The following is a 16351-nucleotide window of genomic DNA, read 5'->3' on the forward strand; positions in this document are numbered from 1 at the left end:
TAGCATGCTTTCCAATCAGTGATATGTTAAAATGCCAGCTGTTTTATAGAACATTGTCATTTCAGAGACCCTTTCAGAAAATGTAATCCCTTTAGTGTGACATTATACCTTGCTCCAAAAGGAGCAAATAAGGAAAAATTCATTCCAAGCTGGCTTATTTCTAGATTCAAAAACAACTAGCAGAAATTCAGTGACCTTTGCACTTGATTTAAATACCTGTGATTCTCCAAACCTAAAAGGAGAAAAAATGTTCAAAACTAAAATGCAATTTGAATATACTTTAGTATATACTAAAGAGGAGATTCAACAGTTTTACATTTTTCACCTTGCTTTAAAACAAAGAAACTTCCTCTACCTTAAGCTACTTTTAGCGATAAGTGAATTATACTTATCCCTGGAACTAACCTTTTTAAGCCATCTTCTTTATAAATGAGACACTGTTTCCAGAAGCTCAAAACAAATGTGCACTTCAGTTACTTATTTCTGTCTTAAATATATAACAGCAGAGGTACATACTTATAATTCAAAGTATTTATTATTTAGGCTATCACACATGACAAAGTGAGCTACCTAGAAAAAGTCTTTAAGGGTTTTTTGTTGTTGTTGTTTTTCTTTTTTTAAAGGAGTATCTTTAAACTTGCTTTCATTTTTAAAGCTGTAAAAACTCTCTTCAACAACTTTTATAAAACAACTGGCTCCAACTGAAATAACAAATACCATTCTGGCTGATGTGTTGCAAAATAGATTTGGGAGAAAAAAAGTTCCCTTTAATAATTCTTCCCTGAGAAGAGTCTAAGAACTTTAGGACTTAATATTCTGGAAAGGTGAAAGCTGATAAAGGTAAATATCTGATCAAAATCCATAAAATCATGATTGAAAGAAAACCAAAACTACGAACAATTCTTAAGACTTCCAAGAGGTAAATAATAGGTCAAATAAAAACTCTTGCTCATAGCAATAAAGTCGCAATGACTGATGATTTTAAAATAAATTAAGAAGTATATACACACACATGCACACACACATATATATAAAACCCTTATATTTACCTCATTAAGACAATCATGGTGTATTTGTGAGGCACATACCCAGCATTTTAAGTTAAGTTGTGGACCAATTTTGGCCTTTCATAAAACAACTTAATGTCAGATAATTGGGTTACCCTATAGGTATGTCTAACCACCCAATACTGCAATATTTTGCTGTTCTCCCAATTAATAGCTAGCAATAGAGCCACTGAAATTTTATATTCTGTAATATGTCCTTTTACTCTTTAAGACATTAATGTAACTTATACATATACATGTACACATGCACACACTCATATTTCTGATTATAAAAGCAGCAAAATTTCACTATACAAAAATATTGAAGGCCCAGAGAGATTAAGTAAAAATTATCTGTGGCCACAGAGCCTGGAGAAAGTCATCTAGCATTATAGTGTGGATGTGCGTGGACTTACATGAGAGTGGGAATGTATGTATCGTGTATATCTTTTAATAAAGTTGGGATCATAGTATATTTATAAAAATATATGTATTTATATATATACACACAAATTTTTATGCAGCTTTTTTCACTTAACATTATATTGTAAACATGTTTTCTATTCAAGCCTTCATTTTTCAGTCTTTGGCAAGTCATTACTAGAGGACACCCAAGAATCTTTTCATGAATTTATGCTGAAGTTGCTCAGCATTCTACCTTTAAACACATATGATCTTCAAGTCATATACTTACAGAAAATGGCATCACTGTAGCATGTGCTTCTACACGGCTGATCTTAGATGCAGGCAATGCACATGCTTCATCAACTAAAAACCAAACAATTCATCATATAAGACTTACGTAATCACTTCGCAAACAGACACATTAAAATACAATTTATAAACATACAAAAAAGAGCCAGAGGGAAAAAAGCACAATAATTAGAAATATGGACCCTCTAACTCGAACTAATTCACAAAATTCACTTCTCAAGGGTTTGAAGACTAACTAGAACTTCAGAGAATGTTTACCAAAGATGAAACACAATTCCTATTGCAAAAGAATGAAATGAGAATGTACAAAATCAAATAAATCAATCAATCTGGGAGAACTGTTACTCCAAAGTCTAAAGAATGAATCCTTTCTATAGAAAAAAAAAATTGCTGAACATATTCACAGTAGGATAAGTACATTCTGAATGTATTTCAGTGTGTGCTGATTTAAATATTTTATGGAAGGCAGCAGAGTATATAATAATTTTCATTGAAATGTTTTATCTGTTTATATATGATTCAATCCAAGATGAAATGCAATTCCCATCTAAACAAATAAGTTTGATGAATTTATATACAAAAATGGTTCAAAATACAGTATGTGAAACACATTTCAAACCTTCAGATTTGGTACTGAATGTTGTTAGTGAAGTTTCATCTTTAACAACTGCCCCATTTGTACTGGATGATTCAGTTTTAATGGTCTGCTGGGTTACCATAGTTTGTGTGCTGGAAACAGAACTGGATACAGAAGTTTCAGGGATTACTGTTCTTAAGTCCAGGCAACTACTTAGAACACCTATAGTTGCTGAAGTATGAGGACCTAAAATTAAAGTGAAAAGATCAATTGTTAACATAATACCTGCAATAACTGTGCTGTCTTATGTTCATGTCATACAATTCCTGCTATTTTCAATTTTAAAAATACAAACATGAGTACCGTACATGTCATTAATATGAATTAACCACTAGGCAAAATAAACTGCACTATACAGATAGCAGATGTCCAACGTCTCAGCTCCTTCTTCTACTCTAAGCACTGAATCATTGTTCTTGGACTCTCCTAAATCATAGATCAATTCTCATTTTAGGGAAAAATATAGAGGTCATCAGGAATGCATGCCCTTGGTTTTCTGCCTCTCCTGCCCTAAATTAGAAATATGTTTGTGATTGTGGCCATCCTTTCTGTCTTCTCTTCCACTTCAGAGGATGAACTGACCTCTCTCCTGAGGAAGGATAATCTATCCTCCTGTGCTCTTGGTCCCATTCCTTCCCATTTGGGGAACCTCTTTCATCAATCATTCCTCTCTCTTCAGGGTTTTCAGATTCTTTTTCATTTGTAGTTTTTGGCCATTGGTCCATAAACATTATCAGGTCTCTCAAGCAAACAAACATGCATCTTCTCTGACCCTGCAAATCTCCCCCAGTTACCTTAGCCCCTCACTAATTCCCTTCAGAGATGTCTCTACTTCCTTGACCTCCTCAAACTTGGGTTTCTAGACCACTACTCTAATGAAATGGCTCTGGCAAATATCAATGATTTCTAAAAGTTGCCTTTCGATTTCAATTTACTTGATCTTTCTGCAATGTAAACAACGCTGACCACATACTCCTTTTTGAAGCTGTTTCTTTCTATGATTGATAATTACTCATTCCACAACACCGGAGATTTGCTATTTACCAGATAGTGTGCTTCTTTCTACAATGCTGAAACAAAGCAGGCATGGTTAATACCTCATCAAGTTATAATCATGAGATAGAGAAAGACTAGCACACACAATAAATATATAGTCACAAACTGTGATGCCCAGAAAAAGCAGGACACCAATCTTTGGTTCTTTTCCTGACCTTCTAGGAACTGCTTTCCAATCTCTTAAGCTGGTTTCTTCTCTTAAAATGACTCTTTATTATTTTTTTTTAAAGATTTATTTATTTATTTGACAGACCGAAATCACAAGGAGGCAGAGAGGCAGGCAGAGAGAGAGGAAAAAGCAGGCTCCCACTGAGCAGAGAGCCCGATGTGGGGCTCGATCCCAGGACCCTGGGATCATGACCTGAGCCGAAGGCAGAGGCTTTAACCCACTGAGCCACCCAAGCGCCCCTTAAAATGACTCTTTAAATGCAGGCATTCCCAAGCCTTCCCTTTTCTCCATTTACATATCTTCCTATGCTTTAACTACCATTTACAAATCATAAATCTCTCAAATACCTATGTCCTGGGCACTGTGTGAGGTGCTAGGAATCTCACAGTAAACAAGTCAGACAAGGTCCCTGGTCTTGGAGCTTATATTTTAGATACCCTTAACTTCTAAATTTTACTTCCAGCTAAAAACTACTACCTAAACTCTACACCTAAGTATCCAACTGACCATTAGAAATCTTTACCAATATGTTCTTCAGTGCCTCAAAAACACTAAATTCGAAGTTGAATTTACCTTTTCCCCAAGTCTGTCCTTGCTCTTGTATTTCTTATCTTGATAAAGAATATCACCATCCATTGAATTTCCAACCCAAAAACTGGGAGTCATGGTCAACTCGTTTTTATTTCTCATACCCAACTAGTTTCCAAAGCTAATAATGGATGCTAGTTTCTTAAAGTCTGAGAAATGATATAGTCTCTCCTCTCCATTCCACCCACTGCTTTAGTCTCTGTGTCTCTTGTAGTCCTAAAAGCACACCCTATCGGGCCTCCCAATCATTTCCTACTATAGTTCTGATGGTGAGCCAGAGTGTTCTTTTCAAACAATAAGAACAATAGCAAGAACAACAACAACTAATCATGTCACTCTTCCCACTTTTGAAACACACCAGCTACTCTAACCTACAGAGAAAAAGTCCAATCTTCTCTTGTTAACCTGACATTGGGTAGCCATTCATTCATATATTTGAATGTCTGCCAGATACAGTCATTGTACAACCACTATGGTTTTCCAATTTGCCTAGTACTAATTTTATCCAAACTGCCTTACAATGTAGGATTTAGAGTACATCTGAAATCTCAAAGCTCTTGTTTTCTAAGAATATAAACTTCTTTATAAGACAGATATAGAAAATCACTGTAAGAAAGAAAAATAGGAGTGGTTGGGTGGCTCAGTTGGTTAAACAGCTGCCTTCAGCTCAGGTCATGATCCCAGGGTCCTAGGACTGAATCCCTCATCAGGCTTCCTGCTCAGCGGGAAGCCTACTTCTCCCTAACCCCATTGCTTGCTATTCCTCTGTTTGTGCTCTCTCTCTCTCTCTCTCTCTCTGTGACAAATAAATAAATAAAATCTTAAAGAAGAAGAAGAAGAAGAAGAAGACAGAAATATAAGCTGCAGCCCAGGACCAGGCTTTTATAATTTTGAGCAAATCATTCCATCAGAAAATCAAGAAAACAAAAGTGCTCTCTTTTTCCACACATAATGAAAGGAGGAAAAATGACAGCAAATTATTTTCCTTGAATACTTTATCTATCATGGACTCAAGAAGAAAAATGGAAGTAAAAACAATACTCATACTGTTAAGTTTGCATTATGGAAGAGGATTTAGATTTTTATCAGCTGTCACGAAGTTTTCAAATTAAAAATACAGTCACGTGTGTCTATGTCACAGACATATCAGAATGAGATTTATAAAATAATTTTAGATATTTAAATAAGGCACAATGCTTAATGAATCTCAAATGGCATGAGAATATTCAAATGAACTCACTTTAAATTACAAAGTTCACTGAATTACAAACTGTCCCATGAATGTAGAATGTAATCAACAGTTCTCATAAATGAACTCTTTCTGAGGATAATCCAGTTACTTGCTAAACAAATATTTACTAAGTGACTACTATTAACCAGGCATGGATTCAGGTGCTGAGGAAATAGAGATGAACAAGAAAATCTCTGCCCAAAACAAACAATTTCAGATAGTTCTAAGTGCTAAGAAAATACAGTAATGGGAAAGGGACAATGCAATACTGGCCAACCTCAAATGTCATAGAAGAGCTTGCTTCATCTGAATTTTGTAGCTTATAACTAAGCACTACTATTCAGGTAAGTGGTTCCTTGGTATCTTGGTATCTCCAACTAGAGTCCATATGGAAAGCTTATTATTATTTTGAAAATGGATCAAAACCATAGAACATTTACTTTTCCAAAGACAAAATTCCCTACTATTGTAAAAAGCTTTATTTAAAATGCCATCTTTATACCTTCATTTTTCCTTAGCACATCCACGACACAACTATTATGATTAGAAGCATTAGTTGCCAAAGATGAATGTAAAGTAGCATTAGAATCAGTTGATGCTTTGAGATCCGGTCTGTTTTTCACAGAAGTTCCTTTCATAGCTGTATATTCAGTTTTTGTACTGTTCATTGTATCACTGATCTATAAGAAATAAAATAGTTTATTGTAGGAAGAATGTTCAATTGAATAAAAATACATGTAAAAAATAAGCAAAATAATTTACAACTTAAATGCTTTTGAAAATAAATTTACCAAGATATAAAAGTTTAAATTATATTCTTAATTTATACAGGATTATTCTTTAAATTTTACAGTAGTTTAAGAAAACAATTCCTGGGACGCCTGGGTGGCTCAGTTGGTTGAGCAGCTGCCTTCGGCTCAGGTCATGATCCCAGCGTGCTGGGATCGAGTCCCACATCAGGCTCCTTGCTCGGTGGGGAGCCTGCTTCTCCCTCTGCCTCTGCCTGCCACTCTGCCTGCCTGTGCTCGCTCGCTGCCCCCCCTCTGATAAATAAATAAAATCTTTAAAAAAAAAAAAAAAGAAAACAATTCCTTCACTTAATCTCCATTCTGAAAGGACCAGGTTCTGAAGGGGAATGGGAGGGTATATTCTGAGGGAAAAAAACACAACATTTTTATAAGTGGTAGTAGTATTCAAGTAAATACATATGTAACACAGGAGACAATGCCAAAGCTACCAAGTTTAACATTTTTATCAAATTTTCTTAACAAGGTCAATATGGATATTAAAGATTTGATGACTCCTAAAACTAAAATCTCAGTTCAAGCAAATGTATTAGTCTGTATGACTGAGTTTTCCAAAGAGAGATCAAGATTTAACACATACATGTATCAATATTCTTTACCATTAAACATTTTAGACAGGAATCTTTCTAAGTCTGTTTCTGTACTCTGATATATACTATAATGAATATATTTAGACTTTGATAATTCAGATCATTGTGAGTATCAGTTACTACACATAGCAATACCTATGGGTCTACTGCACCATAGAAGTGATGTGGCTTCATTCAAAAACCCCAATATTGCTGCCTCTTTTTACTTACCTGTTTGTTACTTTTCTGTCTCCATCTTGATTGTTAATTATACCTCCATAGTCAATTACAACTTCTTATGGCCCTAAAGCTATTTGTCCATCATATAGCCATGTTCAGAACACATGTGCTTATGCCTACATCATTTTCCTTGAAAACAATCTACTGCATATTTAGACAGAAGTTTGCCATATAAAACCAGTGTAAATCCTAGTAAACTTACTCATTGTCTCTACAAATATCTATTGTGAAGCCCTTCATAAACAAGAAGGAACCTCACAAACATCAGTGCTCAATTTAGCAACTCATATTCTTTGGTCGGCAAAGTACATAGTAAAGAAATATATTTCACATCCATTTTCGAAGTATTGGTTGAAATTTAAAATGAGTGTGTGTGACATTTAGAAATGTCAAAAAGATAGATTTCAAGATACTGTAAGTATAAACTCTAAGAGATTACCCTCTGAAGCTATGTGTAATGAGGGGAGACTTCAATCTCTTGGTTAGGGATTCTTTTTTTTTTTTTATAAATTGGGTTTTTTTTTTTTTAAGACTTTATTTATTTGACAGACAGAGATCACAAGCAGGCAGAGAGGCAGGCAGAGAGAGAGAGAGGAAAGCAGGTTCCCTGATGAGCAGAGAGCCCAACAAGGGGCTCGATCCCAGGACCCCAGGATCATGACCTGAGCTGAAGGCAGAGGCTTTAACCCACTGAGCCACCCAGGCGCCCCTTGGAGAGGGGTTCTTAACCAAGGCTACTGTCATAGTGATCTCTGGAGTGTTCCTTAAAACCGCAGTTAACTGGGCATCACCCTAAAGTTTCTTTCTTTCTTTTTTTTTAATTGTGTTATGTTAGTCATCAAAAAATACATCATTAGTTTTTGCTGCAGTGTTCCAAGATTCACTGTTTATGTACAACACCTGGTGCTCAATGTAATACATGCCCTCCTTAATGTCTACAATAGTCAAACCATGGAAAGAGCCAAGATGTCCTCCAACAGATGAATGGATAAAGATGTAGTCCATATATACAATGGAATATTACTCAGCGGTCAGAAAGGATGAATACCCAAACTCTGCATCAACATGGAAGGGACTGGAGATTATGCTGAGTGAAATAAGTCAGGCAGAGAAAGTCAATTATCATACAGTTTCACTTACTTGTGGAACATAAAGAATAACATGGAGGACATCCTAAAGGTTCTGCTTCACTAAATCTGGGAAAAGGCTGGGATTCTGTGTATGATTGTTTTTTAATGTCAGAGGTGATTCTAATATGCAGCGAGGGTTGAGAACCTCTGTCCTAGGGTAATATGCTAAAAATATGAATAAAAATTGAGACTCTAACCTTAAACATTCATTTGTCATCATAAATTTTTTTTAACTTACACTGTTAGGAATGGTGCTATTACTGCCTTGTCTGTGAGGGTCCATTCTGACTCCTGTAGGAATAAGAAAGTTCATACTGACAAGCTCTGAATTAGCTTTAATAAAATATAATCAAATATTTCTGGAAGTTATATATTAAAGGTTAAAAAGTATCTTTATCAAATTTTATCTATTTTCTTTTTTTTAAAATTTTATCTATTTTCTTAATAGTTTGCTTAATAGTTGACTAAAATCCTTACTAAAAGAACATGTAAAATTAAAAATGTTTCTAAGTGCCTGTTGCTGTACAAAAATACTTTTGAAAAAAGCTGAAATATTTATGTGCTAAATAAAACCATCTCCTGAAGTCAAGTATCAAGTCAAATTAAGAAAGTACATCAGAATGAACTGCAGAAAAACAAAACAAAACATTGTATCCTACACATCTATGCATTCTACCACAGGATAATTATAAGACAGGCAAGTTTCAAAGTTGAAATGCAATATACTTGATTAACCAGGCAGGAAACATCATAAAAATTTTAAAAACTAAGCGATCATCACTGGTTTTCCTGCAGTAACTTTTTAAAAAAACAAATGAGCATGGATGCTTTCAGGTGAAAATTATGTTACCTTGCATATTTGGTGTTGCTGTAGAATCTGATGACGCAGCTTGGTAGGGTAAGTCTGTATTCAGCTGCAAAAGATAGCCCTCAACTGTGGGCACTTCATCCCATTTGACATGGAAAGAGTTGGTAGTGGCCTTGATCAGTTGTACTTGTGATGGTGCCGGAGGTTTCTCTAAAGAACAATATTGACATTATACATTGATGTTTCCAATGTATCAATATTTTGCCTACATAGTTTGTGTGGGTCTAGGGCTTTGAAAACATTAGCAATGAGTATTTCAACTGTCTACCAAGAAGGAAAAATTTACTCAGATAAACATAGCTATCATAGGTCAAATGAAAACAGTTTGGGGTTCTGATTCTATTTAGTTAGTTAGTTCCTTATACAAATAGCTCTACACACAAAACAATCTGGTTCCAAGCTATTTGTGTCATCAAAATCAGAAAGAAATGTTTAATCATAGAAGTACAAGGGTGGGGGAAGGAAGTATTTTATAGTTATAGCTACATTATTTTACCTTCTTTGTAAGATTTTTAGAATTTTAATGAGGTGATTTTCAGCCAATAGTATACAAGTCAGAAATACTGTTAATGTTAGCTAAGATGATTTGGACATATTTTGGAAAATCACAACTTCTTGAAGTTAATACCCTCTTATCAAAACTTGTACTACGCCAAACAAGTAACTACTTTGGTATAAAATATTACCAACATTTCCAAAACAAATAACAATCATAGAGTTTTAGAACTGGGAAAAAGAATCTGAGATTATTTCTACATTATCTTCGTCCTCTTTTTGTTTACCTACCAATTCAGAGAACTCAGAATTCCTAAAGGAGTACATTCCATCTTTAGACAGTTATATAAGAAAATTTTTTCTTCTAGTGAGTTGATATCTGTAAGCTATAGTTTAATCCTTATATAGAATCCTTATAGATATTGAACAAGTCTATTATCTGTCTTTTTGTATTTTTTAGAGAAGGGGTCAGCAAACTGGCTGGCTTATAGTGTGTTTTTGTAAATAAAGTTTTATTGAAACACAGCAATGCTCATTTGTTTATGTATTAGTTATCATTGCTTTTTCTACAGCAGCAGAATTGCATCATTATAATAGAGACCATATGGCCTACAAAGCCTAAAATATTTACTATCTAGCCCATTAGAGAAAAATTTGATGACTGTGTTTTAGGGGGTAAGTAAACCTAGTTCCTCCAACTATTCCCCACATAGATTTCTCCATAATCCTATTCACAATCCGGTTTATTTAAATTTCTTAAAGTAAGACAACATATACAAGGAAATAATAAGAAGACAAGTCCAAGAAGTACACCACCCACATAAAAGAAGTTACATGGAGAGAAAAGAGAGAAAACAGAAGGGTACAAATCAATTAAATAAATCAAGAAAATACCCAGAACTGAAGACCATGAGTTTCCAAACTGAAAGGGCCCAATAAGTACTCAACACAATGGGTTAAAAATAGAAGCACAATGAAATTTAAGAACATCACCATGAAATTTAAGAATAGTAGGGACAAACAAACAAACAAACAAACCCTGAAAGCTATCAAGGTCACATTTAAAAAGAACAAAAATCAGAAATGGTTTGGGTTTCTCAACAAAAACCTAGCAGCTTGAAAACAGTGTAACAATGCTTTCAAAATTTTGAAGAGTAATGACTTCCTGTGTAGAATTCTATTATCATGCAAATTGCCAATTAAGTGGAAGAAGGACTGAACATACTTCCAACCAATGCAAAATCTCAAAATAAATTTATCACCTATGCACCCTTTTCCTGGGATGTGTTCCACAAAAAATGAAAAAGTAAACTAAGAAAGAGAAAAAATATGGAATCCAGGAAACAGGGAATCCGGCACAGGTGAGAGGCAAAAGATATCCCCAGGAAGATGATGAAGGGAGACGCCAAGATGATAGCTGGGCTCGATTTGTAGAGGACAATCATCCCAGTTTGGAGCAGGAGAAATTTCTTCAAGACGATGAAATTTGATAGAATATCTGATGCATCTAACCATAGTGAGAGAAGATTTAAACAAATAACAGAGTATGGATTGAATTCGTGGTAAATACAAACAAATCTAAAACAAACAAAAGTAACAATTATTAATCCATGGCAAATAAAAAATTGTGCAAAGGAAAGTATAACAATATTTTACATGGCTCACCTGCAAACAGTGTTTATGTGATCATAATGTAAACAATGAATACTCATCTAACAAAATTATGGTATAATCATATTGAGAGAATGGGGGTAGGAAAGGCATATAGGAGAGAGGTGAGGAATGATGGGAAGAAGAGATTAAATCCTTAATTTCCAGAGTAGAAAGTGAGCATTTTATGCCTAAACTGAAAAAAATCAAAGTAACAATATATTTGTGTTATATGGAAATATGGAAGTAAATACCAAAAGAATTGTTTAACAGAGTTGAAAGCAGATGATTGTGAAGCAAGGAAAATAAGAGGAAGGTTGGAGCAAAGGACTGCTATTTTGCATAAAAAAGCTTCATGGAATTAACCACTCTTTTAAATATTAACAAATTCACAAAGATTAACTAAAAGTGAAAACAGGCAAGAAGAGCTCTCATTTCCCTAATCCCCTAAATTCATGCCAATTTATCAAGAGGAGAAGCAAAGTCTAAACTTCGACCTTATGATAGTGGCCACGATTACTTTTAGATAGCTATTCATGTCTAAAGAAAAGGTTTATGAAACAACTGGCCAGATCCCTTAGATAATCTGTTGAGAGTGATGTTTTAGGCCAAGAAAAACCTATACACAATATTTTTCTTCCAATCTCAGAGACTAAAGTTTATCCTTGGACTTCAGGCAATAACTCCTAATTTTGAAGATGCATCAGTAAGTTGAATTTTCTGTATTTCTTTCCTGCTTACTAGTATGTGCTTCTTCCACAGAAAATATTTAGTCTCTAACTTAGTTGTTCCATTTATTACTTTCCAATTATCTTAATTTTAAAATTAAACTGTTTCTATATTACCAAAGCAATACATGCCTCTGTAGAAAATAAAGATGAGAGAAAAACCTTTCAGAAAATGCTGAATATCACCTTTTAGATAACATTTTGGTACACAATGTATACTTCCAGATTTTTCTGTTTATATGCTTAAAAGAAACTGGAATCATAGGCATGGTTTATAATCTGCTTTTCTCATGTAGCAACATACATTACATCTCTTTTGATTTGATTTCTTGACTGACCTCCAGATTTCTTTATTCATCAACTACGTATTTCATCTCCTTATTTCAAACTTAGCATAGTCTAAATGAAACTTAATTTTCTCCACAAACTGGTATTCTCCTCAGTCTTCCCCAACCCAGTAAATGGAAATGCCACCAAATTATTCAAGCTAAAAACTTCATCCTCCATTCCCCTCTTTGTGCCACATGCCACACCCAATTCATCAGCCATTCCGTCGATAAGAACTCCAAAACATATCCAGAATTCACCCACTCCTCCCCATCTCCACTGGCGCCACTGTAGTCTTAAGACTTCTCAGACTCCTGTGAAAGACTTCTAACTGGTCTCCCTGTGTGCACTTTTGCCCACCTACAATTTATTTTCCAAACAAATGCAGTGCCCATTCCAAAACATACATCAGATCACGACACATCTCTCCTTCCAACTAATAAATAAACTACTCTTGTACTTTATAAACAACCTAAACTTCCATGATGTGCGAGGCCTTACATGATCTGTCCTGCTGGCACTTCCCTAACCTCCATTCCTACACTGTCCTCTTCCACTCAGCTCAAATCCATTCCCAAATGTACCAAGTGTTCCTATCTCAGGGCGCTTGTACTTGCTGTTCACCCTTGCTATAGTGTTTATCCCCTAGCCTTTCCCATGGATAGCTCTTCTCTCCATTTGGATACCCAAATGCCGTCCCATGCATATCGCAAATGCCGTCTCATACTTTTCTAACTACCCACCCTGAAGTTAGTGTTATCTATCCCAGTACCCCATCTACTATCCCAGTGGTCTATGTTACTATCTTCACACGCTTACCAGAAACGGAACTTATTTTGTTAATTTGTCTGATTAGTGCCTGTCATCCTGCTGCCCTCATACTTTCCAAGAATATAAGTTATTTGATATCAGGGACATTATCATATCAGTCTCTTTCACTGCTGTAACATTTCACTTCTCAGCATATAAAACAACCTAGAAAAATTCCTGATAGACATGTGTCAATCAATAAGTATTTATTGAAATAAATGGATGAGTTCTGTATTTTAAAATTTTTAGTTTTGAACTACTTTTGTAAAGATCTTTTCAGGGGCACCTGGGTGGCTCAGTTGGTTGGGCATCTGACTCTTGATACTGGCTCAGGTCATGATCTCAGAGTCGTGGGACTGAGCCCTACCTCAGGCTCCATGCTTAGCTGGGAGACTGCTTGGGATTCTCTCCCTCTCCCTCTGCCTGCTCCCCCTCCCATGTTTTCTATGCAGTCTCTCTCTCTAAAAATAAATCTTTTAAAAAAATCCTTTATTTTGGTATACTTTGAGATTTACAGAAAAAAAAAAAACAGAGTTCCCATATACTCTTTACTGTTTCCCTTAATGCTAACATATTTGTTAAAACTAAGAAATTAACATCGGAATAATACTATTAACTAAACTACAGACTACTCAGATATCACCAGTTTTCCAACTAACGTGTGTGTGTGTGTGTGTGTGTGTGTGTGTGCTTGCTCCATCCAATCTAATAGTCTCCTCTAATTTCTGACTATTTCTTAGTCTCCTCTAGTTTGTGACTATTTCTCACTTTCCTTGTTTTTTGTTTTTTTTAAAAGATTTTATTCATTTATTTGAGAGAGAGCAAAAGTGAGAGATCACAGAGGGAGAAGGAGAAGCAGGGAGCCCAAAGCAGGGCTGAATCCCAGGACCCTGAGATCATGACCTGAGCCAAAGGCAGGCACTTAACTGACTGAGCCTTAACTGACCCCTTGCTTTCCTTGTTTTCCATCACTTTGAAGTTTTTGAAGAGCGCTATTCATATAGAATGTCTAGGATGTCCTCATTTTGGGTTTGTTGGTAATTTCTCAGAATGACGTTATGGATTTTGCAGTAACACAGGTGAAGTTTCTCCTGATCACATCATACAAGAAGCAGGGCTAAATGATTCAACATGACTATCATTAGAGCTATTAATACTGATTATTTGATTAAGATGGTATTTTCCAGGTTTGTCTACTGTTAAGCTATTACTGGTCCTTTTCCATATTCTGTGGTTTGGAAGGGAGTCACTAAATCCAGTCTATACTCAAGGAAAGGGACATTAAGAAACTCTCTTGGGGAAAAAAAGGGAATTCTCTTCGAGTAGGAAATATCTACATACAATATTTCTTCCATTCATTTTTAATTATGGAAAAGAGAGGCAGTGGCATTTACACTAAATCTCAAGAGACAGGTAGGGCTCAAGTATTTATTTACCTGAAGGAAAAATATTTATTGAATACTCTTACCTACCAGTATCAAGATACCAAAGATCCTTGCAGCAAACTTGACTATTCAGTGCTTTTTTGTAGCCGTCTCTTCCACTCCAAAAATATAATCGAGTGCCAATTGCAACAGCACAGTGTCCAGCTCTTGGTCTTGGTCTTGAATTTTTTTTGTCTTCCTGAGAATCTGATACTAGGGTGGTCCATTCTGCTGTATCTACAAGATAGAAATATCCATGACTACTATAGTGTTCTTAAGCAACAAAATAACAAAAATTCTTTTATTAATAAGTTTTATCTCAGTAAGTAACTCTTAAAAGACTCACCGAGATTTAGGTAAGAAAATGAACTAGTACATCTCCATTCACAATCATGAGGTGAAGTCTCAATATTCTCCCCCTTATGTGGAACCCATCCACCGAAAATGTACATCCTGAACAGAAAGAGAGAACATAAAGTGGCTGATTTTTTTTCTAAAGCTTTAATTTTTTTTTTTTTTTTTAGATTTAAAATGCTAAGAATAGACTTAAATTTCTTATTTGTTGATTCAAAGCTTCAGGACTATTCACTTACTTATGATCAAGGTAATGGGAGTAAGATAATGAATAAAGTGGTCTTCTCTGAAGAGTTTACAATTTCATGAAGCAATACAGAATCAAATTATTTCTCTCTGCAAGTTACATAAAGTGGGGAATATTTCACTTACAATACATTTGAAAATCAATAGTACATATAATATACTAAGTGTACCTCAGTCAGAAAGATAGTCGAATGACCTATGACACCTAAAATCAAATTCAGAGTTGTATGCATACAGTAACCAAAGAGGATTAAGTTTCCTATAACTTTTGTCATTGTTATCACTCAAATAAAAAACTTTAAACTATGTCCCTTGGGGCCCTAAGGGTTCTTGAGATAGGTCTAACAGCTGCTTAAGGAGAAAGGTTCATCAGGCAGCACTCAGGGCCCATGTAACCTCGTGCCAACTAGACAAGCTCAATTTCCTATTTTGTCTATTAGAGTTCCAATGGAAAACTGCATTTTATAAAAGGATTCTGATATCCTAAAAAATATAGCTTATTAGATTTTGTTTATGGCTATTTAAAAAAAAGAACTAATGAGGCTCTAGTTGTTTCCTAAAATATTACTTATAGGAAAAAATCCCTACACAAAGAAAATAATTAATTTCTCTTTACACAATAATGCACAAATAAGAGAACTTGTTGATGACAGTAACAGCTAACCTTTACTGAGTGCTCTTTATGTACCAGCCACTGTTTGAAGCATTTCATACGTATTAATCCATTTAATCCTCAAGACAGATATAGGTTTTAATATTATCTGCATTTTTTATGTGTGGAAATTGAGGTAAAGACAGATTAAATTTCCTTGCCCCAGGTCATACATGACAAATAACAAAACTGGTGACTTGAATTCATGCAATTTGGTTACAGAGTTTATGTTCTAACCACAACTCTATTCAAAGTTCAATCACTTTGTGTGCATACTGAGTTCATATCTGAGAACAAATCAAGTGCTACCAAAAATAAGTAAAATGGAACAGGGAGTTAGTTGTGTCAAACCTGGCAATGGAGGCCAGGTCAGTGAGACAACACTCTCCTTCACACTTACGTAATATCTACTCTGTGCAAGGCACTGTAAGAAATGTACAGAAATGTAAGAGGCAGGATAAGAAAATGGCACAGTAAGCATTCTAGCTTCTATAGGCTTACTATTCTAGCTTTAGTAGACACAATCATTGTTAAATTCAACAATCTATTTCCAAGCAATGGGTAGCACCACTCTTTGTGTGTATCTTTCTTAAGTTGGTTTTAAAAAAAAG

General features: G+C 35.0%; 1 protein-coding gene across 3 annotated transcripts in view; it reads right to left on the bottom strand.

Moving 5' to 3' along the window:
* HCFC2 (host cell factor C2) overlaps positions 1-16351 on the bottom strand; it is a 66491-nt gene that overhangs the window by 36685 nt on the left and 13455 nt on the right. For 2 of the 3 annotated variants that reach the window (XM_082739060.1, XM_082739059.1), the window contains exons 6-12: positions 14835-14941; positions 14537-14725; positions 9037-9204; positions 8425-8477; positions 5944-6121; positions 2380-2583; positions 1741-1814 (exon numbers count right to left, since the gene is read on the bottom strand). In XM_082739060.1, the coding sequence (XP_082595186.1) occupies positions 1741-1814; positions 2380-2583; positions 5944-6121; positions 8425-8477; positions 9037-9204; positions 14537-14725; positions 14835-14941 (973 nt within the window). The remainder of the gene's footprint in view (positions 1-1740; positions 1815-2379; positions 2584-5943; positions 6122-8424; positions 8478-9036; positions 9205-14536; positions 14726-14834; positions 14942-16351) is intronic. The other variant, XM_082739061.1, reaches the window with a different exon arrangement.

Source organism: Mustela nivalis (assembly GCF_964662115.1).
Source record: "Mustela nivalis genome assembly, chromosome: 7".
NCBI classification, from domain to species: Eukaryota; Metazoa; Chordata; class Mammalia; order Carnivora; family Mustelidae; genus Mustela; species Mustela nivalis.